This window comes from Salmo salar, chromosome 25 (genome assembly GCF_965601325.2).
Source record: "Salmo salar chromosome 25, fSalSal1, whole genome shotgun sequence".
In the NCBI taxonomy this organism is placed as follows: Eukaryota; Metazoa; Chordata; class Actinopteri; order Salmoniformes; family Salmonidae; genus Salmo; species Salmo salar.
The window spans coordinates 38,416,647-38,439,197 of NC_138315.1; the positions used below are offsets into that span (position 1 = coordinate 38,416,647).

A 22,551-nucleotide genomic window follows, 5' to 3' on the forward strand; every position below is an offset into this window, starting at 1 on the left:
TGTGCTCCGAGTGGCTGGGTGGGGTGGTTTAGTGCAGTGTGTTTGTTAGTGGTCTGTGCTCCGAGTGGCTGGGTGGGGTGGTTTAGTGCAGTGTGTTTGTGTAAGTGGTCTGTGCTCCGAGTGGCTGGGTGGGGTGGTTTAGTGCAGTGTGTTTGTGTAAGTGGTCTGTGCTCCGAGTGGCTGGGTGGGGTGGTTTAGTGCAGTGTGTTTGTGTAAGTGGTCTGTGCTCCGAGTGGCTGGGTGGGGTGGTTTAGTGCAGTGTGTTTGTGTTAGTGGTCTGTGCTCCGAGTGGCTGGGTGGGGTGGTTTAGTGCAGTGTGTTTGTTAGTGGTCTGTGCTCCGAGTGGCTGGGTGGGGTGGTTTAGTGCAGTGTGTTTGTTAGTGGTCTGTGCTCCGAGTGGCTGGGTGGGGTGGTTTAGTGCAGTGTGTTTGTGTAAGTGGTCTGTGCTCCGAGTGGCTGGGTGGGGTGGTTTAGTGCAGTGTGTTTGTGTAAGTGGTTTGGTGGGGGGCTGCTTTTGATGTGGTGTATCTTACTGGGATGTTTTAGAGCTGAGAGGGCAAGTGTTCAGTACTTGTGGGTGCCTCAACTATGTGGTTAAAGTCGGGGTGTGTGTGTGTGTGTGTGTGTGTGTGTGTGTGTGTGTGTGTGTGTGTGTATAAAACCATCCCACTTCACTCACCCAGCTAGCTGCCCACTGCTGGGAACTGGTCTCACTAAGTGTGTGTTCACTAGTTTGCGTGTGTGTGTTTTGCTAATATATGCATGAATGGATCCATTTTATGATGTCAGTAAATTACTGAGTCAGTTACTGGAATGCTAAGGGTTTACTAAAGGGAAATAAGGAAAGAGTTTCAACAATACAACTTTTTTCAGTGATTTTAATATAAGATTAATTGACGGAAGGAAGGAAGCATTTCTAAAGAGTTGAAACAGACCTTGGATCAGCGTTCTTTTCTTCATGCAGTGTTCCCCCTGCCAGGAAGTGACATTGTCATGCTGACTTATCTCCTGTTATCTGTGGGGCTGTGGGCTGAGAGCTGTCCTCTGTGATCTATCTCACTAAAACACACTGTCCCTCACTGGGGTATATGGCCTCTCAGCTGACAGTAAAATAATCACAACCACTGACACACTGCTCCCTTCCTCTCTGTCCATCCTTCTCTCTCCTTTCTCTCTACCTCTGTCACTCTCGTATCTACCCCTCATGATCATCTCTCTCTTCCTGTTCTAACCCCTTCTCTGCAACAGCAGGGATTCAATTGACACAGCAGTCATTTTATGAAGATGGTCATACATCCAAATGTACATTTTCCAAACAGTCATGAATGGATCATAATCATTATCTCCTTCCCCTCCCTCAGTCGTCTCCAGTGTGTCTAGCAGCCATCCATGCAGGTGTGGTGTCTAACTCTGTTGGCGGTCAGATCAGTGTGGTCAACAGTAAGGGCATCCCTCACTACGATGGCTCGCTGGCTAACAATGTCTCCTCCACTGTGTAAGTACTCCTGTCTGTCTGGGAGAATACATCTGCTTTCTCTTCCCTTTTCATCTCTCGCAGTCATTATGTCTCTCTCTCTCCAGTGGTCCCTTGTCCAACAGCCTCTTCACTTTCAAGACGAGTGGTGAGTTCAATCAGCTACAATATACAAAAACAGACCATGATACCAGAACCACCATAGCCACATGCTTCTGTATCTGTTTCAACTACACCTGCCACCACAATCACTTCTACAATATCCAAAACAGCCACGTGTCCTCCCACTTTAATACAGACTCACAGTTTCTCTCTCTCTCAGGTTGCTATGGGACACTAGGTCTAGAGTCGGGTGTTGTTAGGGACTCCCAGCTCTTTGCTTCCTCGGTGTGGGAATGGAGTGACGTGATTGGCGAACCCAGCGAGTGGGGCCCAACTGGGGCCCGCCTAAATGGGGCGGGGCTTCCCTGGGCGTCGGCTCACAGCGACCAGCAGCAGTGGCTACAGGTGGATCTGAAGAAGGAGAAGAGGATCACAGGCATCACCACTACAGGCTCCTCCCTCCTGGAGTACCAGTTCTATGTGTCAGCCTATCGGGTCCTCTACAGCAATGACGGACAGCACTGGAACATCTATCGGGAGGCAGATGCTACCCAGGACAAGGTGATGAAAATGTCCCTCATAAATAACCTTAAAGGTCCTGAATAGTCATTTTGAAAAGTACTTTTTCCCTCATGGCTAACTACCAGGGTGGGGAGCTTATATTCATGAGCTGGCCTTGACTGACAGCTCTTTGCAACGCCTATGTCAAGCAACTTGGATGCAGTGTTGCAAACAAATCATCTCAAGCTAGTTTAGTGATACACAAAGCAACTCAAACAACATTGAAATTGCATCAATGATGTAATTTTTATTCTCTTTTGATGCGGTTCACAGCAGCACTGACAGATGTGTTGACAACTGGGTGGGAGTTTTGAAGGACCCCCCCCCCCCTTTTTGTTCCATGCTGACTGAAGACCTAGCTAGCCAGTAACTAGCTAACACCAGACACAGATGAAGACCTAGCTAGCCAGTAACTAGCTAACACCAGACACAGATGAAGACCTAGCTAGCCAGTAACTAGCTAACACCAGACACAGATGAAGACCTAGCTAGCCAGTAACTAGCTAACACCAGACACAGATGAAGACCTAGCTAGCCAGTAACTAGCTAAAACCAGACACGGACGAAGACCTAGCTAGCCAGTAACTAGCTAAAACCAGACACGGACGAAGACCTAGCTAGCCAGTAACTAGCTAACACCAGACACAGATGAAGACCTAGCTAGCCAGTAACTAGCTAACACCAGACACAGATGAAGACCTAGCTAGCCAGTAACTAGCTAAAACCAGACACGGACGAAGACCTAGCTAGCCAGTAACTAGCTAAAACCAGACACGGACGAAGACCTAGCTAGCCAGTAACTAGCCAACACCAGACACGGATGAAAGGGGAAACATTTAAGTATTTTAGCACCAGTAGAGTAGCTATCTAGCTATATAAACCACGCCCCTCTGCAAACGCCTTCTCCAATGTTGGTTACAAGGCTGTACTTATTTAAATGAGGTTAGAGAATATCATGTTACCTTTGCTGTATTAAAATGAGAGTTTAAGTTGTCCCCTTAATCATTAATCCAAGTGTTGACATGGGGGAGAGGACCAGTAACTTTGATCAAACTGTATCATTGTAGAAGCAAGTCATTTTTCATACTTTGGTCATCATATTTTGATCCTGTTTCCTTCAAATATCATCAAATTTCATGGAAAACATGATTTTGGCTGTTCATGACCTTTAAGGATAGAGAGAGCCTCTTTAGACAAAAATACGGGAGTGCAAGATGGAGTCGTTGGTTTCTATGGCATCAGTAATTGATTGTGGTTGTTTATGGCAGGAAACATGAGTGCTGACTGGTTGTTAAGTGCTGTGGTCAGTCAGACTCGGTCAAGACAGCAGCTCATTAAAGATGGATGGAGATTTGAGTGCTTGTGCTAGTCAGGCTCTGTAATCAGGGCTTTTTATCCTTACTTATACTAGTGAAAATCTATTTTACAAGAGACTTGTAAGAAGGCAGCAATCAAACATTTGTTATACACCATACATAAAATGTACAATACAGTAGACCTATTGGCAGTAGGCACAGGCAAGATAACATGCGATATAATTTGGAAACATAGCTTAAGTGTAATATATTATTAGGAACCCCTTTAGCTATTGCTACAGAAGTCTGTTTCTGTTTCCTGATAGATTTTTAAAGGGAACACCAATTATCTCCAGGAGGTGCGCAATAACTTCATCCCACCAATCGAGGCGCGGTATGTGAGGATAAGCCCCACCCAGTGGCACCAGCGAATTGCCCTCAAGTTTGAGCTGCTCGGATGCCAGTTCCATCAAGGTAACCAAACCAGCCAATCACATGCAGTTTTGACTTTGTAGCCAATTAGTGAATTTCAATAATTTTATCATTGTGTGTCACTAACCACGTTTCCATCCAGTTTTTATGCGAGTAAGGTCATACCGTATGAAAAAATTCACAGGAGCTGTGATAGGAGCAGGAAGTTTTGGTACAATTTTATAAATGTTAATTTGTTCATTCGACATGGTGGGATATTTTTGTGTTGGTAAAATAATTGTGAGAAATTGTAAGGTTGTGTATTTATTTTCTTAGTCAACCTTGTGTTCTGTTTTTTTGTGTTCTTGAACGTAGCCCTGTTTTTTTGTGTTCTTGACGTAGCCCTGTTTCTTTGTGTTCTTGAACGTAGCCCTGTTTCTTTGTGTTCTAGAACGTAGCCCTGTTTCTTTGTGTTCTAGAACGTAGCCCTGTTTCTTTGTGTTCTTGAACGTAGCCCTGTTTCTTTGTGTTCTGGAACGTAGCCCTGTTTCTTTGTGTTCTGGAACGTAGCCCTGTTTCTTTGTGTTCTTGAACGTAGCCCTGTTTCTTTGTGTTCTGGAACGTAGCCCTGTTTCTTTGTGTTCTGGAACGTAGCCCTGTTTCTTTGTGTTCTGGAACGTAGCCCTGTTTCTTTGTGTTCTTGAACGTAGCCCTGTTTCTTTGTGTTCTTGAACGTAGCCCTGTTTCTTTGTGTTCTTGAACGTAGCCCTGTTTCTTTGTGTTCTTGAACGTAGCCCTGTTTCTTTGTGTTCTTGACGTAGCCCTGTTTCTTTGTGTTCTGGAACGTAGCCCTGTTTCTTTGTGTTCTGGAACGTAGCCCTGTTTCTTTGTGTTCTGGAACGTAGCCCTGTTTCTTTGTGTTCTGGAACGTAGCCCTGTTTCTTTGTGTTCTTGAACGTAGCCCTGTTTCTTTGTGTTCTTGAACGTAGCCCTGTTTCTTTGTGTTCTTGAACGTAGCCCTGTTTCTTTGTGTTCTTGAACGTAGCCCTGTTTCTTTGTGTTCTTGAACGTAGCCCTGTTTCTTTGTGTTCTTGACGTAGCCCTGTTTCTTTGTGTTCTGGAACGTAGCCCTGTTTCTTTGTGTTCTGGAACGTAGCCCTGTTTCTTTGTGTTCTGGAACGTAGCCCTGTTTCTTTGTGTTCTTGACGTAGCCCTGTTTCTTTGTGTTCTTGACGTAGCCCTGTTTCTTTGTGTTCTTGGACGTAGCCCTGTTTCTTTGTGTTCTTGAACGTAGCCCTGTTTCTTTGTGTTCTGGAACGTAGCCCTGTTTCTTTGTGTTCTTGAACGTAGCCCTGTTTCTTTGTGTTCTGGAACGTAGCCCTGTTTCTTTGTGTTCTGGAACGTAGCCCTGTTTCTTTGTGTTCTGGAACGTAGCCCTGTTTCTTTGTGTTCTTGAACGTAGCCCTGTTTCTTTGTGTTCTGGAACGTAGCCCTGTTTCTTTGTGTTCTGGAACGTAGCCCTGTTTCTTTGTGTTCTGGAACGTAGCCCTGTTTCTTTGTGTTCTTGACGTAGCCCTGTTTCTTTGTGTTCTGGAACGTAGCCCTGTTTCTTTGTGTTCTTGAACGTAGCCCTGTTTCTTTGTGTTCTTGAACGTAGCCCTGTTTCTTTGTGTTCTGGAACGTAGCCCTGTTTCTTTGTGTTCTGGAACGTAGCCCTGTTTCTTTGTGTTCTGGAACGTAGCCCTGTTTCTTTGTGTTCTGGAACGTAGCCCTGTTTCTTTGTGTTCTTGACGTAGCCCTGTTTCTTTGTGTTCTTGGACGTAGCCCTGTTTCTTTGTGTTCTTGACGTAGCCCTGTTTCTTTGTGTTCTTGACGTAGCCCTGTTTCTTTGTGTTCTGGAACGTAGCCCTGTTTCTTTGTGTTCTGGAACGTAGCCCTGTTTCTTTGTGTTCTGGAACGTAGCCCTGTTTCTTTGTGTTCTTGACGTAGCCCTGTTTCTTTGTGTTCTTGAACGTAGCCCTGTTTCTTTGTGTTCTGGAACGTAGCCCTGTTTCTTTGTGTTCTTGACGTAGCCCTGTTTCTTTGTGTTCTTGAACGTAGCCCTGTTTCTTTGTGTTCTGGAACGTAGCCCTGTTTCTTTGTGTTCTTGACGTAGCCCTGTTTCTTTGTGTTCTTGAACGTAGCCCTGTTTCTTTGTGTTCTTGACGTAGCCCTGTTTCTTTGTGTTCTTGACGTAGCCCTGTCTTTCATTTTTGTTATTTGATTTCACCTGTGATAGTTTCTCACCTGGTCTCATCAGCTCTTTATTTAGTTCCGTTCATTCTTTTGTCTTTGTGAGGTATTGTTCGTTTTGACTCTACTAAGCCTTTTTCTAGCTCGTTTGTGAGAACCAGTTATAGCCTTGAGTTCTAGTTTTGATTCACCTGCCTGTTTGCCTGCCTGTGTATGACCACTGCCTGCCTGTGACCGTGATTCCTGCCTTCTGCGAAGGCGCAATAAACACCTGCCGCGCTCTGCACGTGAATCTACACCTTTTTCTCCATGAGTATTCACTACCGAAATGGTGGTGGAAATGCCTTGATGTGCAAATATTGATATAATAATCATATTGAAGTCACGCGATGACATGGTGTGTGGTCCTCCCACTACGACTCAGGAAACCATGCAGTTTATTAGGCTACAGATGAAATAACTCATGATGAACTTCACAGGGTGGTGATCTTCATGCTCTTTTCCAATAAATATCTAGGGTCTGATTCTGGTGACATGATGATCGAAGCTTGACTGCTGTTTGACAAATACGAATATTCTTGCTCTTATCCATAATAATCGAATCATGTAGACTAGCCTACCCTCACAGCCTACCCACACTGTATCTGTTGGCTAGAGTGCATGTGCCAAAACCTGAGTAGGTACATTTTGTTATTTAACGCAACAGTCTAACTCTCGGTAAAGTTGAAAATGCGATGGAAACACATCGAACTTTACATTTTTAATCAGTACATGTAAACTGAAGTGTGTGCTACATCATCACTCACTGATTTTTATCTGCAACAAGTCAGTTTGGTGGAAACACCACTGGTGGGAAAATGCGCATATTTTCTTTTCGAATATTCTCATATAAATCTGTCGCCAATAGCGGAGAGGTGCATAAAGATGGCAGCCCCCATGTACTTACCACAAATACCTTGTTTGCTAAGTTCGCCGTATTGTACATTGCTCTTCGTTAATGTTTTTTAAATCGTCATTAGCACAGTATACATGATCTCAATTTTAGCTCTAAGACGCCAGCAATTTGAAAAAACCCAACATTTGATTGTGCTGATTAACAGTGCATTGAAACATGTTGCGCGCTGTAGTTTAAAACTCTGTGGATAGTGCTAAAACAATGACGTCATATCTGAATTCCGACATCTTTATGCACCGTCGTCATTAGATGGCAACCTAGCTATTGGAGTTGAGGGATCCTATTGAGGCCAATGTGGATGCGATCTGTACAAAGTGAAATAAGAGCCTGTTCTTCCTGAGGAAACTGTTTCAGGGTGGATTGGACGCTGATGACTATCTTTTACAGATAATATATATATATAATCCATTTGAACATTCAATATGATTTGCTGTTTTGGCAATATAAACTTAAAGCGTAAGAACAGGCTGGGTAACATTGTTAAACCAAGTAGCAGGATCATTGGTAGGAACTTATATTTATTGTCATGTGTTCATTGTATTTTACTACGTGCTGCAAAATGAAAAACAAAGATGAGTCTACTCTATTGGAGTCATGTGATCCTAACTGTTCTGTCTCTTCTTCCATTGGACAGCGAGGCCCCGGACATACCACCCCCCTCGGCCTCCCCCTCGCTCAGTGGCCACAGACACCCCCCCAATGTACGGCCGGACCACCCACACCCCTGACATCAGAAACACCACCATGCCACCATGCACCATCAACGGTGAGCGAGAGGAGAGAGGGAAAAGAGTCCGTGTCTAGTTGATGTGTTGTTGATTGTGGTTGGTTCACACTGGTCGTGTTGTGGTCGTAGACGTGGCGTTGGCAACGGTGTTGGTGCCGGTGTTGGTCATGATTCTGACCGCCCTCATCTTGACCATGGTCTGTGCCTGGCACTGGAAGAACAGGTGAGGATGAACTATAACTAGTAACAACTAAACAGATATCCACTCAGTAGCTCCCAACAAACTAGAACACTTCAGTTCTGACTAGGCCGGGCATGCGCATGCACCATTATGTTGATCTTGTCCATCCACACTAGACATGATCAGGACACGCAGGTTGATGTGTGAAAACAAACTTTGAACCAACTATATTAATTTGAGGTCAGGTCAAACACATGCTGTTGCTAGCTAATTTGTCCTGAGATAAACATTTGGGTTGTTATTTTTCCTGAAATGCACAGTCTTTTTTTCTGGGTCTTTGTATAATTTTGACCCATTTTGATTCACACAATTGTGTGTTCTCTACTCCAACAATTAATCCACAGATAAAAGGGGAAGCCTAGTTAGTTTCTAGTAATCCCTCCTCCTTCAGTCTTCTTCTGTGGACTTTATATGGTTGTTGGCAACCAACTTTAAGGTGCATTATCATCACCAACTGGACTGGATTGTGGACCTCAATTCATCTTTCAATCACCCACGTGGGTATATGCTCCTAAAAACCAATGAGGAGATGGGAGAGGCGAGACTTTCAGCGCGTTAACAATGTACATTTATTTTGCAATGCTAGCGGTGTGGTCAGTATGTTACATTTCTTTCTGTTTTGTCTTTCTCCTCAGGAAGAATAGTTCAGAGGGAGCTTATGACCTGTCTCACTGGGACCGTACAGGTAAACACAACGCTCTCAGTGTGTGTGTGTGTGTGTGTGTGTGTGTGTGTGTGTTTAGATGTTTATTGCGTGTGTGTCTCTGTCCAGACTGGTGGAAGAGTATGAAGCAGTTCCTGCCGTCCAAGATGGCGGAGGGGGAGGAGTCAGTCCGCTACAGCAGCAGTGAGGTGGGCCGGCTCAGAGTGAGAGGGAACACCCCCAGACTACGGGCCGAACCCGCAGGTACACACACAGGCCTTGTCCCAAATGTCTTGCCTACTACTTACTAAAAAGACATAAGCTGTGTTCGAATACTCATACTAAACGCACTAACCATACTATTTGTGATGTAAATTGAGTCTGTAGTATGCTTATTAGTCATAGTATGGATATAGTTAGTATGCCAACAGTACCTGGATGTCATACTACCTACGAGGTATACAAGCAGTGGACACGATTGCCATGCTTTTAGGGCCCATAATGCAATTCTTCAGAAAATGGCCCTGGCTTCACAACGTTTTCAGAAAATATGCTGCCGAAGTCCGACGAGCGGATACAAATTCATTGCTTGAACTAATTATGGCAAATGTTGAGCAATGTAATAAAGTTATGACTTTTCAAATAAGTTACGCTACATGTTATGTTGGCTGACAATTTGTTGGCTACGCTACCATTACAAACCACATATCACGACAGCAGTAGATACCTATGTTAGCTAGATACCTAATGTTAGTTGGCTACTAATACATCAAACTTGCCAGTATATTAACTATATGCTATCCAGCTAACTACCCAATGTTTGACTTTATTATTCACGTCATTCTTAGCGAAGTGGTATAGTCATTGTGCGTTCAATGGACATACATTTGCTCTGGCTATCTACTCCGATTTCAGAGACTCTTGTCTGAGCGCAGAATAACTGATGAATTTACAAACGCTCAACACCAGTTGAATGTGGCCAGTGTCAGTAAACGTCGGGGGAAAAGCGTAATTAAATTGTTGCCAGCAGCACAGTTACAGTCACCAACGCTCTGGATAACATGAAAACTGCCTAATCAGCTCTGCCAGGGCGAGTAATATGGTCAGAGTGAGGTATTCTCTCATTATGTGTCTGGAAGTAGCTAGCCAGTTAGCGTGTGTGCTTGACTGCCGTTGTGATGGTCAGAACGCTCGGATCAACCCTGCTCCTCGGTCAGGACGCTCGGCTCAACCCTGCTCCTCGGTCTGAAAGCTCGGATCAACCCTGCTCCTCGGTCTGGACGCTCAGATCAACCCTGCTCCTCGGTCTGGACGCTCGGATCAACCCTGCTCCTCGGTCTGGACGCTCGGATCAACCCTGCTCCTCGGTCTGGACGCTCGGATCAACCCTGCTCCTCGGTCTGGACGCTCGGATCAACCCTGCTCCTCGGTCAGAGCGTCCACTGTTCTCTCTGAACACTCCAAGAGAGAAACTTTGAATTTACGATCTGACAACGCTGTGAATTTACGAACGCTCAGAGCGCACTCTGGGACTCCAGATTGAATTTACGAACACACCCCAAGTCATAAAATGTCGAGATAGTAATTTGTTATGCTAACAAGCTAGCAATAGCATCAACTTCCGGTAGACAGGCTTACCTCTAGTATGGTCAACTGAAATGATACCGTTCGTTTACAGTATACTAAAATGTTCTAATAGTATATAATATGTAGTATATACTCATTAAGTATGTTGTAGACAGTATGTTAGTATGGGTATCAAACACCGCTATACTGTGTAATAATTGTACTATATACTACTTAGAACATTCTGTTTATGAAAAAGGAACACAGTAAACAACATATCAACATACTAGGCTCCTGAGAATGTGTAATCTAATGCACAATTGTGTTGATTTGGGTACAGAACGTCCCCTTGTCAACTTATCAGCTGTTGTCAGACACACATGAGTCTGGAAAGACTATTCTCTTCCTCAAAAGTCCACACTGAATTCTCCTAGAAGAAAATCCAAAATTAGTATAACATCCTGGCATTTAAAGCATCCTTGAAATGTCATACTATAAACCTTTCTATTTTTGAATACTTAAAATGCATACTATTTAGATCGCAGTTATGGTTATTCAGACACGGCCACACAGTGTGAACTGTGTGTTTAACACACCCTCTCCATCTTTTCCATTAGAGTATGCCCAGCCCCTGGTCAGCGGTGTCGTGACATCACTAGGTCAGAGGTCAACTTTCAAGCCAGAGGAAGGTTCTGACCCCGGCTACACGGACCCTAACCGCTACGACGCTCCCATGGCAACAGACATCTACCATGCCTACGCTGAACCCCTGCCCGCCTCCGGTGCAGAGTATGCCACGCCCATTATGATTGACATTGCAAGCCACCTATCAGGGAGCTCCACACTGAACCAGCCAACCACAGTCTCCAGCTTCATGGGCCGTGGCCCTGCCTCCCTTCTCACGCGAACAGACAGCGGGCAATCGGGGAGGTCAATGTATGACACGCCCAAGAGTACAGGACAGGCAACACCCACTAAGGATTTAGCCTACCAGGTGCCTCAGAGCAGCTCTCAGAAGCCAGTGGGGTAGAGCTGAAGAGGTGGCGTGAGTACTTTGATTGACAAGGCCATAACCATAAACCACACCCCCCATTGACAGAGGGGGATGATGGAGAGAGGGAGTGTGAATTAAACTGTAAAGAACATTACCTTCAAGTTAGATGTCTGTATGTGAGTGTGTCTACAGAGGAGTCTATATGTGAGTGTCTACCTGTACGTGCATGGCCGGAGAGTGCTAGCATAGTACCATACCAGTCCTATCACTGAAACCATAAAGATGAATGTCTACATGAGAGCGAGAGAACGGAAAGAGGAGAGCTCACTACTGTTTCAGCCAGGCTAAGTCCCCTCTGTGTGTCTCTTAATTTGATGTTTTGTCAAACTGAGTATATATATATTTTAGTTCCTTTCGTGTCAATCTAAAAGTGAAACAATTCTCCAAACAATAGGTTCTCTGAAGTGGTTGCCTTCTATAGAAAGTCAATGTTTCTACCACTGAAGTGTTCTCTGCATAAAGGTCTCCTGTCTAAAGAGGAGCTTACTCAGTTTACTACGGTACGCTTTGATTGGAGGCTTGTACTATTTCAGCTTTCAGTTAGTTCACAAAATCAGACCTGTGGAAATGTTTGAGTTTAACCAATCACCTTATACATAAAGCTAGAGTGAAATCCATGCCAAAAACCTGTTGAAGTTTCTGAAAAATAATTTTTTATTTATTTCTTTTATAATTCCTGCTGAAAATGACTCACAAAAAAAACACTATGGAAAGCGGTGACGAATCAGCTTCAAATAATTATGGTTGTACTGTTTTCATGGTTACACTGTTGTCATGGTCACCTTGCCTCACGTGACAGTCAAAAAGGACCTCTGCATAACGTTTAGGTGCCATTTGTATTTGCCCGATTGGATTCACACACTGCCAGACTAGGACCAGTTACTTGAAGAGGAAGAATCTGCCCTCATGGTGATCCTAGAGGAGCTGTCCAACAGAAGGGCTGTCTCTACAATATGTCAGTGAGACTAAACATTGCCTTGTGTTTTATTATTATGCATCATTTATCATCATGGCCACCGTCTGTAAATTCCCAGAGAATCCAGAGGTTGTAGGACTTCTGTGTGCTAGAGGAAGATGATCCACTCTAGCCAAACTCACACTGGAGTAGTCTAGGTTACCGCGTCAGGTACGGATCCTGACAAAGACGCTACGGCGAGAGAACATTATCACTAGTGACCAATCGGCATGCAGAAGTTAATATTTACAGAAACAACAAAGACGGTACGGCAAGATAACATTATCACTAGGGACCAATCAGCATTGCAGAAGTTAATATTTACAGAAACGCCTCATTCTAGTATGTGTGTCTGAATTGCTGTCTCTATTTCTTAGAGATTGACTGTCTTCACGTATGTAATGGCTTTCATTAGTATCTTTGTGCGAGTAGATGTCTGTATCTGTCTTTTTATGGCTGTCCTAAAGAGAGTATCTGTGTGCGGCTAGCTATGTCTGTACGACTGTCCCTACGAGTGTACTGCATCTGTGTTTGATTAGTCATGTTTGTAGTCAGTGGAGCACATTAGTCCGGTCAATCCCTGTCCTGAACACTGAACCTGGACCAGTTGAATTTTAGGTTAAAGGTTAGGGCTTCAGTAGGTAAGGCTGGCCGTAGGTCAGTGTGTTTCTGTCTTCACAGATTGTACAAGGAGAAATAAAGCCTTTTTTAAAAACTTTTACACGGTCTACAGTGAATAAAATAAAACGTCAATGATTGTCATATTTCACATCTTAAAGGGATTCTCTGGTACTTTTGTATACTTTTTAGCGAGTAGTTCTGAAAGTAGTACTCACGAGCCAAAGGTGGTCCCCAAAAATTGCATACTGCTGTCACACATCGAGCGTGAGACTGAAGCTCATTGGTTGAACTCAAATTGCTAGAGGGCTGGAACACGTAGGGAAAATTGCGCAGCACAGTTTCTAGAAAAACAGTGGCTAATTGAGGTAAAACTCAGATTATTAATTTATGAACTACACATTGACACACCCAGTGGGAGGTTTAAAAAATACTTAGTCACCAAAGTATGTTTTTAATGCATATTCAAGCACAGACAAATTATCACTGAAAACAATTTCCTATGGTTTCCCACCTCGTTTCATTCTAACAGCACTACTGCCACCACAAGGTCATGTAGGGAAATTAAACCAAGTACAAGCATTCATGATGATCAAATGCCGAAAACACAAACCCCCATCTCTAATCTAGAACTACATACATATTGACCATTTTAATAATCACATTCACTGTATGTACAGTATTATGAATTCCATATATCTCTTCGTCACCTTTTCCATCACTCCTCCATATTCCGTCCGTTCTTACCAAACTTCCACCAGACGGCGGTGAGGATGACAGCGAGGAGCAGGATGAGACAGCCTGTGACCAGGTAGGCTATGGGCAGGAAGTTGTTCTGACCCCCAAACCAGCTGACTGTGGACAGGACCACTTCCTTTCTGCCCTGGAAGTACTCCACTGGGAAGTCTGGCGAGGGGGCAGAGGTCAAGGATAAACAGCCACATAAGGTGAACACAAACCTTTCATCTAAACAGAGGATTTAAATAGTCAGGCTTACTTTAATGGGTTACCATCATTTTTATTACATAGATAAAGGATATAGTTGTTGGTGTTTTTGTGCTTAATGTGCTGTGACTTTCCATTGTTCTTGTAACTGACCAAATAAACAAATCCAATATTCCAAGCCACAACTTACGGTTTCACTACCATCCAAAGAGAAACGAGCTACATTAACCCCAATCCACCTAAGGGTTGGAAATAGGAACATGCTGTTGGAAAATACAGTAAAAAAAATATAGTTTTGATTCAATTGACTCAAATCTCAACGTGATCTCCCTGGTAACAGTAATATGCATAACAAAGGATACTGTAGGAGATAAGGACGCTGTAGTTTCCAGCCGGCAGCCCCTCGGTGAAGGGTTCTATGGCTCGGTTCAGGACACCGTAGAGCTTCTTGAAGTTGGGGAAGGCAGCCTCCCTCATCCACACGATCAGGTCCTCGTTGATGAAGCCGTTGTTGTTTTTGTCCCGGGGGTCGAGGTCATACACTGGCTTCTGCCAGTACAGAGGCTGGCCCGTGCCTGACAAGTCACAGACAACGCTTACATCTAGAGTCCAGACAATGTTTTAACAACAGCTAGACAACATTGAGGCATGATTTGGAAAAGTTTTTGACAACAGTCATACAACATTTGGAAAGGCAAGAGAGAGCAGCGATAGAAATGTCTATTTAATAATAATGATGGCCATGAACACACTGTGTGGGTGTATTGTGATGCTGAACACACTGTGTGGGTGCGTTGTGACACTGAACACGCCGTGAACACACTGTGTGGGTGTATTGTGACACTGAACATGCTGTGAACACACTGTGGGTGTGTTGTGACGCTGAACATGCTGTGAACACACTGTGTGGGTGTATTGTGAGACACACCTTGAAAAACCTGTGCTAACGTTAGGGTCTTGTTCTCCAGCTGTGGGTTGCGGAACTTGACGTTCTTGTCGGTGTACCAGGTGATGCCCTTCCTGAACAGAGGAACCACCAGACTGCTCGCTGCTGAGTGGTACACCAGAGTGAAGGAGTCTGGGATAAACACAAACAAAACTCGTCAGTTAATCAAAACCAGGTATTTCATGTCATGGAGAGATTTGATCATATCACTGGATATTAATGCAGTCACATTATTAGCAGAGACTGATGACATAAACTGATATTGCTGAGTAATGGTGTAATACCGTTGAACATGCTGTTGGCTACAGCCCCACAAGGGGCAATAGGGAGTCCGTTCTTGTCCTTTATGAAGGGCTCGCAATAGGAGCTTGGGTTCTGTAGATACAGACAGGAAGAATTTGATGTTGTAAAAGCTCAGAATGAACCAGGAAATTAAGAGGATGAAGACAGAGAAGAATAGATTGATAGATAAACAGTAGCTACCTTGAGGTTTTTATTTCTCCCAATCATCTGTCCATCATCCCTGGAGTCCATGTATTGCCGGAGGTTCTGGTGGAAGTTGATCAGGCCGTAATAGAAGAACACATCTCCCTGGGAAAGGAAACACATCATCACTGTCCTTCTTACTTAGATTTGGTTTCCAACATGTTTAACACTGACACATACAGTACATTAGCTTGTGGTCTTGTCGAAGTGTACAGACCAAGACATACTCACACACCTTGAACGTGTTCTCGATGTTAAACACCACAGTGCAGTTGCAGCTCTGGTTCGCATTGGCACGGTCTTTACGCATCTCAAAACACTTATCACATGACCCTGCGTGTGTGTAGTCTACCTGCAGAGGGAGGGAAGGAGATATAGCAGGAGGGAGAGAAATATATACAGTGCATTTGGAAAGTATTCAGACCCCTTTACTTTTTCCACATTTTGTTACGTTACAGCCTTATTCTAAAATGGATGAAATAAAATATTTTCCTCATCAAATCTACACACAATACCCCATAATGGCAAAGCAATTTTTTGCACATTTATTCAAAATAAAAAACAGAAATAATTTTTTACATAAGTATTCAGACCTTTTGCTATGAGACACGAAATTGAGCTCAGGTGCATCCTGTTTCCATTGATCATCCTTGAGATGTTTCTACAACTTGATTGGAGTCCACCTGTGGTAAATTCAATTGATTGGACATGATTTGGAAAGGCACACACCTGTCTATATAAGGTCCCACAGTTGACAGTGCATGTCAGAGAAAAAAACCAGGCCATGAGGTCGAAGGAATTGTTCACAGAGCTCAAGGGAAGGGTACCAAAACATGTCTGTATTATTGAAGTTCCCCAAGAACACAGTGGCCTCCATCATTCTTAAATGGAAGAAGTTGAGAACCACTAACACTCTTCCTAGAGCTGAACTGAGCAATCGGGGCAGAAGGGCCTTGGTCAGGGAGGTGACCAAGAACCTGATTGTCACTCTGACCGAGTTCCTCTGTGGAGATTGGATAACCTTCCAGAAAGACAACCATCTCTGCAGCATTCTACCAATCAGGCCATTATGGTAGAGTGGCCAGACGGAAGCCACTCCTCAGTAAAAGGCACATGACGGCCTACTTGGAGTTTGCCAAATGGCACATAAAGGACTCTAAGACCATGAGAAACAATATTCTCTGGTCTGATGAAACCAAAATTGAACTCTTTTGCCTGAATGCGAAGTGTCACACTGGGAGGAAACAAGGCACCATCCCTACGGTGAAGCGTGGTGGTGGCAGCATCATGCTGTGGGGATTTTTTTCAGCGGCAGGGACTGTAAAACTAGTCAGGATCTAGGGAAAGATTAACGGAGCAAAGTACAGAGAGATCCTGATGAAAACCTGCTCCAGAGTGCTCAGGACCTCAGACTGGGGGCGAAGGTTCACCTTCCAACAGGACAACGACCCTAAGCATACAGCCAAGACAACGCAGGAGTGGCTTCGGGACAAGTCTCTGAATGTCCTTGAATGGTCTAGCCAGAGCCCAGACTTGAACCCGATCGAACGTCCCTGAAGAGACCTGAAAATAGCTGTGCAGCGATGCTCCCCATCCAACTTGACAGATTTTGAGGGGATCTGCAGAGAAGAATGGAAGAAACTGTGCAAATATAGGTGTGCCAAGTGTCATACCAAAAAGACTCTAGGCTGTAATCGCTGCCAAAGGTGCTTCAACAAAGGGTCTGAATACTTATGTAAATGTGATATTTCACCTTTTTTTTTTTTTTATGGGGTAGTATGTGGATTGAGAAAAAAAAAATGTAATCCTATTTTCGAATAAGGCTGTAACGTAACAAAATGTGTAAAAAGTCAAGGGATCTGAATACTTTCCGAATGCACTGTATAGCCAACACATTACAATCTATATGAATCTTAGAATGTTTGTTTCCCACAGCCATTTATTATACTGTAGCTTCACTTCTTCAAAGAATACCCTGGAAGTCCTCTCTCTTTCTACCTCTCCCTCTATCAGAATACCCTGAAACTAGTCTCTTTCTACCTCTATCTTGTGTTCATGGTTAGATGATAAGCTATGCGCTCTGGAGGGTGTTACCTGCTCCATTTCAAGTGATTGTGTGTGTGTGTGTGTGTGTGTGTGTATCGGTAGAATAAAATATATATATTCTATTATTCGAAAGGATCGCTTACTCACCTTCAGTTCATGTGTATTCTGCACGGTGACAAGTAGCCACACTCCCAGCAGCACACACACAGTAGCCATACCGTAGAAGAAAGGCAGGACGGTTTGAGCTGTGAGCATGGGGGACCAGGCAGGCAGTCTCTGCTGTTTGAAAGCAGAGTTATCAGGCCTCCGGGCCAGGGGCCCAGCGTTGGCCTTCGCCTTGCCCATGACAGAGAGCTCTGGCTGGGGAAGGGTGATGAGACCGGGAAAGTCAGACAACCAGAAAACAAGCAAGGAACAGGAGTCTTCCCTCTCTTCTCTTCCGGTCTTCTTTAACGCAGTCTTATCAACATTTCTCTCCCTCGCTCCCCTGCCTGCCAAGAGACTTTTACCAGCAGGCTTAGGGCTAGGTTGGGGAAGACCTTTGAGACAGGCTGTTACTCATTAACCAGAATCCTCTGCTCTACTTCCTCTTTTATTTTTCTACTGTTCTTCGCTCACTCTTTCCCTAGCGATTCAGTCCTACATACATACAAACGGATGTATTACAGCCTATCATCCAAGTACTAAAATATCTCCGGTTTATTTTCCGACAGTACCTTATGATCCGTTATTTCTTCCTCACTGAACTAGTTGCCGTTGTCTGTTCCAGCCTCCTTGTTGTAGAACACACTTACACACAGGATGTTATGACAAACCAGACTACCTACTGGGCGAAACAACTCATGACATCACAGACTCAGTGGGAGGGGCTTCCCGCTGGTGTGAACAAACAAGAGAGTCTGGTTCCATTCAGAATGTCTTTATTCAAACCATCACACTGTTGGGCTGTGTTATTGTTGAACTACAACACTGTATAAACCATATCAGACATTTTACATGGTCACTTAAAATAGAACAAGAACACAGTGTCACAGAGAGAGGGTAAACACAGGATAGGGTAGATGGTTGAAATGTCCAGCAGTCTCTGTCTGTTATGGAGACAGGATTGGTTTGACGGGCCCTAATTAACTTGTTGCGTGTGAGTGTTTGTGCGCGCGTGTGAACAAGTGCATGATGAGAAGAGGTCCAGTCTGACTTGGTTGGGTGTGTGTTTGTATGTCAGTATATAGCAGAGTATGGCACTAGGTGTGTGTTTGTATCCCCGTATATGGCATCAGCTATCTGAGCAGCTCACCGATCGCTGTAAATAGCGCACCCAATCTACCTACCTCATCCCCATATTGTTTTTATTTACTTTTTTCCACACCAGTATTTCTACTTGCTCATCATCATCTGCACATCTCTCACTCCAGTGTTAATTTGCTAAATTTTAATTACTCTGCTACTATGGCCTATTTATTGGCTTACCTCCTCACGCCATTTGCACACACTGTATATAGATTTATTTACTGTACGTTTGTTTATGTGTAACTCCGTGTTGTTTGTGTCGCACTGCTTTGCTTTATCTTGGCCAGGTCGCAGTTGTAAATGAGAACTTGTTCTCAACTGGCCAACCTGGTTAAATAAAGGTGAAATAAAAAAATAATACAAAAAATGGCAGATTATGGCACTAGGTGTGTTTGTATCAGAACAGTCCCACTTTGACTTTTCCTTCCCTACAACCTTTCAAGATCCCCATATCCAGCAGCTTCAGCAAGTCACCTTTGACCTGGAAGTGAAAAAGAGGGCTGTGTTATTAAGAAACTCCATATAGTCTGTCTGGCAGAAAGCCCATGAACTACTAGAGTACATTTTCCATGCTGTGTAAAGTGTGACTGTTACTGGTCCAGCAGGGGGCGTTGTAGTCTCACCTCAGGAATGTCCACCATCCTGCGAAGCTTCTGGTCCCTCCAGTTCCAGTCCAGAACCAGGAAACGCAGGGGAGGCAGGGTCAGACCCTCTGGAAAAGGTCAGAGGTCAGATAGGGGTCAAATGGGGTTAAATCCCAGAAGGGGAGTGAATTAGTGCACACCTCCAGTTGAAGTTTAGGGGATCAGAATAAAGTCACAGTAAGTTAAGCCACACTAAGGACAAGCTGTACCTTTCTCAATGAGGGCGCTCAGTCTCCCTGGCGTCCCCACCCCGATGTGTGTCACCCCTGTCTGTAGGAGCTTCACCTGCTCCTCTACCTGGGGACAGAAAGACAAAGTACGGTCACACTTGGCTTTACTCACTCTCAGAATGGCTCATCTGTACACATTAGTATTCATAGGAATCTATTGCACAGTAGGGTCTGTTACCTTGATGTGCTTTGCAAACAGCTTCAGCACTTTGGCCTCTCCCTTGAAGGTGGTTAACTGTCTGGTGAAGATGTAAAAACAAGGGAGCATTATATTGAGCTGAGAAGTGCCATAATGTATACACAATAAAAGATGATAAATGGTAAAAGAGGGAGATGTGCGTTGTCACTCACTTGATGAGCTCGATGACTCTTAGCGCGGCGCTACAGACGATGAGCAGAACCACAGAACTCTTCTCTGTGTGCTGCTTCTGGACCTTAGCCCATTTGGGACAAACTGAGCGAAAAGAGAAAGGGAAAAACATATATTGTGATACAAGGGACGGATGTCAATAGTCTAAAGTGGCTTCCTCTCCTAATTTTCTCTATTACAGCAGTGCAGATGAAGGAGAGGTGATTAGGAGTGGAAGCTAACATCAGACTATTGAGTTAATACCCAAGGACACATCTAGGAACATGACAGAAGACTTAGAGCACATATGGGACAGCAGTCCTATTAGTGTAACATTAAGGTTAAAAAGGAGTAATGTATTGGTGAGAGGTATGTAATGTACATGTAAAATGTTATGTATTTAGGTATGTAAGGTGTGATGGTTTGGTTTGAACTCACTTTCTTTCAGGTAGGAGGAGAGGCTGTGTGTGAGGTCATTACTCCTCACGAAGCAGGAATCTGGGAGTGACCAATCAGAGAAGAAAGTCACATTAGGAAATTCAGAGAAAGTGAGAGAGAAAGAATGCGAGACAGAGAGACTAAAGGCGTCAGCATGCTTCAGTTCGGCTGGCACCTATCCAAACACAGCTAGGCAAACCGAACGAGTGTGCACGCATACTCCCATAAAAGGACAGCTTCAAAAACAAGAAAAAAAACATCAAGAGTACCGTTTGTCCACTTAGAGACATCATAGCCAGTATACACTTCCTCAATAGTCAGAATGAATCTACGATAACTCAAGAAATCTGTCACTCATTTTGACGTTTTGCCGAGGATATCTTAATCACACAATTTTATATCGAACGAAGCGGTTTAGTGCAGTATTTCTTAAAACCTCTACAAGATCACCCCCCCCCCCCCCTCCCCGCAGGACGGTTGAGCAAACGTGTGCTAATGTGATTAGCATGACGTTGTAAGTAACAAGAACATTTCCCAGGACCATAGACAGGTCTTATACGGGCAGAAAGCTTAAATTCTTGTTAATCTAACTGCACTGTCCAATTTACAGTAGCTATTACAGTGAAAAAATACCATGCTATTGTTTGAGGAGAGTGGACAACAACAAAAAACTTATCACGGCAACTGGTTTGATACATTCACCTTTGAAGGTAAATAATGTACTTACATTCAGTAATCTTGCTCTGATTTGTCATCCTGAGTGTCCCAGAGATAAAAATGTAGCTATTTAAAAAAAAAATAATAATAATTCTATTCAAATGTAGGAACTGGGTTCTACAGTTTGAACCCCTGCTGTGTCCCCCCCATCTAGATGTGTGCAGGTTAGTGTCTTTTCTGCAGGGAAGCTAATTATCCATCGTTTCTGACATTCCTGGGAGTGTGTAAACTTCAATTTTGTATTACCATATTATTGTTGTATGTTCTCTATGGTTATGTACTTGAAAATGTATCAGTTGACCAATTCGGCACATTTGGGCAGACTTGATACAACATTTGAACAGTAACACAATGGTTCATTGGATCAGTCTAAAACTTTGCACATACACTGCTGCAATCTAGTGGTCAAAATCTAAATTGTGCCTACACCCCTAAGATTACTTAACATTTCAAAGATGAAAAAAAAACATGTTTTTCTTTGTATTATCTTTTACCAGATATGTGTTATATTCTCCTAAATTAATTTCACATTTCCACAAACTTCAAAGTGTTTCCTTTCAAATGGGATCAAGAATATGCATATCCTTGCTTCAGGTCCTGAGCGTCAAGCAGTTAGATTGGGTATGTCATTTTAGGCGAAAATTTAAAAGGGTCCGATCCAGGTTAATGAAAAAATTTGCATGAAAATGAGTCGTCTCTCAGTGAATGACAACATATCTCTACTGTTGACCAATCACCGACGAAAGGACGTAGACTTCGGCTCGCCTGAGAAAACATTTTGTGTGCCCGAACTGACGAAAAAACCAAAAAGTCCAAAATGAAAAAAGTCCAAAACGAACAAAAACAAAGTTTTAAAAAAGTCCAAAACGAACAAAAACGTCACAAAATGTCATTATAATATACTGTATGAAAGACCTCTTCTGAAACATTTCGGCTGGGAAGCATGCAGGCGCCTTTAGACAGACAGACTGATGGTCCTTAAAGCTCAGACACACCAATGCTTGTCTGCCTACCGTACTTCGGTGCCTGCCTACCGGGTCAGGTGTCGGCAGTCAATCATTCACACAGCAAAGTCCTTTGAATTCGTCAGCCACTCAGTCTTGTTAAAATACTCCAATCCAGAAGGTGGCAGTAGTGTTTTTTACATTTTAGTCATTTAGCAGACTCTTTTCCAGAGCGACTAACAGGAGAAATTATGGTTACGTGTCTCGTTCAAGTGCACATCAACAGATTTTTCAGCTCAGGGTTTGAACTAACGACCTTTCGGTTATTGGCCCAACGAGCTTAACCGCTAGTTTGGCAATGCATATCCATGTGCATTGCTTATTGGTCTAGATTCCAAGCTATCTGTGCTAATGTTGCCATTTTGTAGAAAGCCTAGAAAGCCCTTGTTGATACTAGCCAGATGACCACAGCTTGATAACTACCTAGCAAGATGACGAAGAAACAATTGAATTCACTCTCCATAATCCCATACTGCCAGTGCCAGCTCATAGCCAAATGTTTAGCTAGCTAGCTAATGTTAGCTAAGAACACTGCACAAACTCGGCAGCTAACACAGGCAGCTGTTTCATGGAAACTATTGTGATTTAATTATAATGTCAATATTTGCTTGCTACAGTGGTTAGC

At 43.6% G+C, this 22,551-nt stretch overlaps 3 protein-coding genes across 4 annotated transcripts in view; 1 reads left to right on the forward strand and 2 right to left on the reverse strand.

Moving 5' to 3' along the window:
* LOC106586701 (discoidin, CUB and LCCL domain-containing protein 2) overlaps positions 1-12,937 on the forward strand; it is a 41,593-nt gene extending 28,656 nt beyond the window's left edge. Inside the window, exons 5-13 of the mRNA XM_014174247.2 lie at positions 1,362-1,495; positions 1,582-1,622; positions 1,797-2,137; positions 3,759-3,906; positions 7,665-7,796; positions 7,887-7,980; positions 8,634-8,683; positions 8,771-8,905; positions 10,825-12,937. Of these exons, the coding sequence (XP_014029722.1) occupies positions 1,362-1,495; positions 1,582-1,622; positions 1,797-2,137; positions 3,759-3,906; positions 7,665-7,796; positions 7,887-7,980; positions 8,634-8,683; positions 8,771-8,905; positions 10,825-11,237 (1,488 nt within the window). The 3' untranslated portion in view covers positions 11,238-12,937. The remainder of the gene's footprint in view (positions 1-1,361; positions 1,496-1,581; positions 1,623-1,796; positions 2,138-3,758; positions 3,907-7,664; positions 7,797-7,886; positions 7,981-8,633; positions 8,684-8,770; positions 8,906-10,824) is intronic.
* Positions 12,938-13,249: 312 nt separating this feature from the next.
* Positions 13,250-18,098, reverse strand: cdc50c (Cdc50 family member C). The gene is made up of 8 exons (XM_014174248.2): positions 17,974-18,098; positions 17,405-17,617; positions 15,447-15,563; positions 15,209-15,316; positions 15,010-15,100; positions 14,708-14,857; positions 14,142-14,354; positions 13,250-13,740 (listed from the first exon to the last, which is right to left on the reverse strand). Exons 2-8 carry the CDS (start codon positions 17,600-17,602, stop codon positions 13,553-13,555), a joined length of 1,065 nt encoding a protein of 354 aa, XP_014029723.1. The 5' UTR covers positions 17,603-17,617; positions 17,974-18,098; the 3' UTR covers positions 13,250-13,552.
* Positions 18,099-18,160: 62 nt separating this feature from the next.
* cmss1 (cms1 ribosomal small subunit homolog) overlaps positions 18,161-22,551 on the reverse strand; it is an 82,340-nt gene continuing 77,949 nt past the window's right edge. For both annotated transcript variants that reach the window (XM_014174251.3, XM_014174250.3), the window contains 6 exons: positions 20,206-20,265; positions 19,770-19,872; positions 19,597-19,657; positions 19,398-19,485; positions 19,168-19,256; positions 18,161-19,025 (listed from right to left, as the gene is read on the reverse strand). In XM_014174251.3, coding sequence (XP_014029726.1) covers positions 18,942-19,025; positions 19,168-19,256; positions 19,398-19,485; positions 19,597-19,657; positions 19,770-19,872; positions 20,206-20,265 — 485 coding nt within the window. In that variant the 3' untranslated portion in view covers positions 18,161-18,941. The remainder of the gene's footprint in view (positions 19,026-19,167; positions 19,257-19,397; positions 19,486-19,596; positions 19,658-19,769; positions 19,873-20,205; positions 20,266-22,551) is intronic.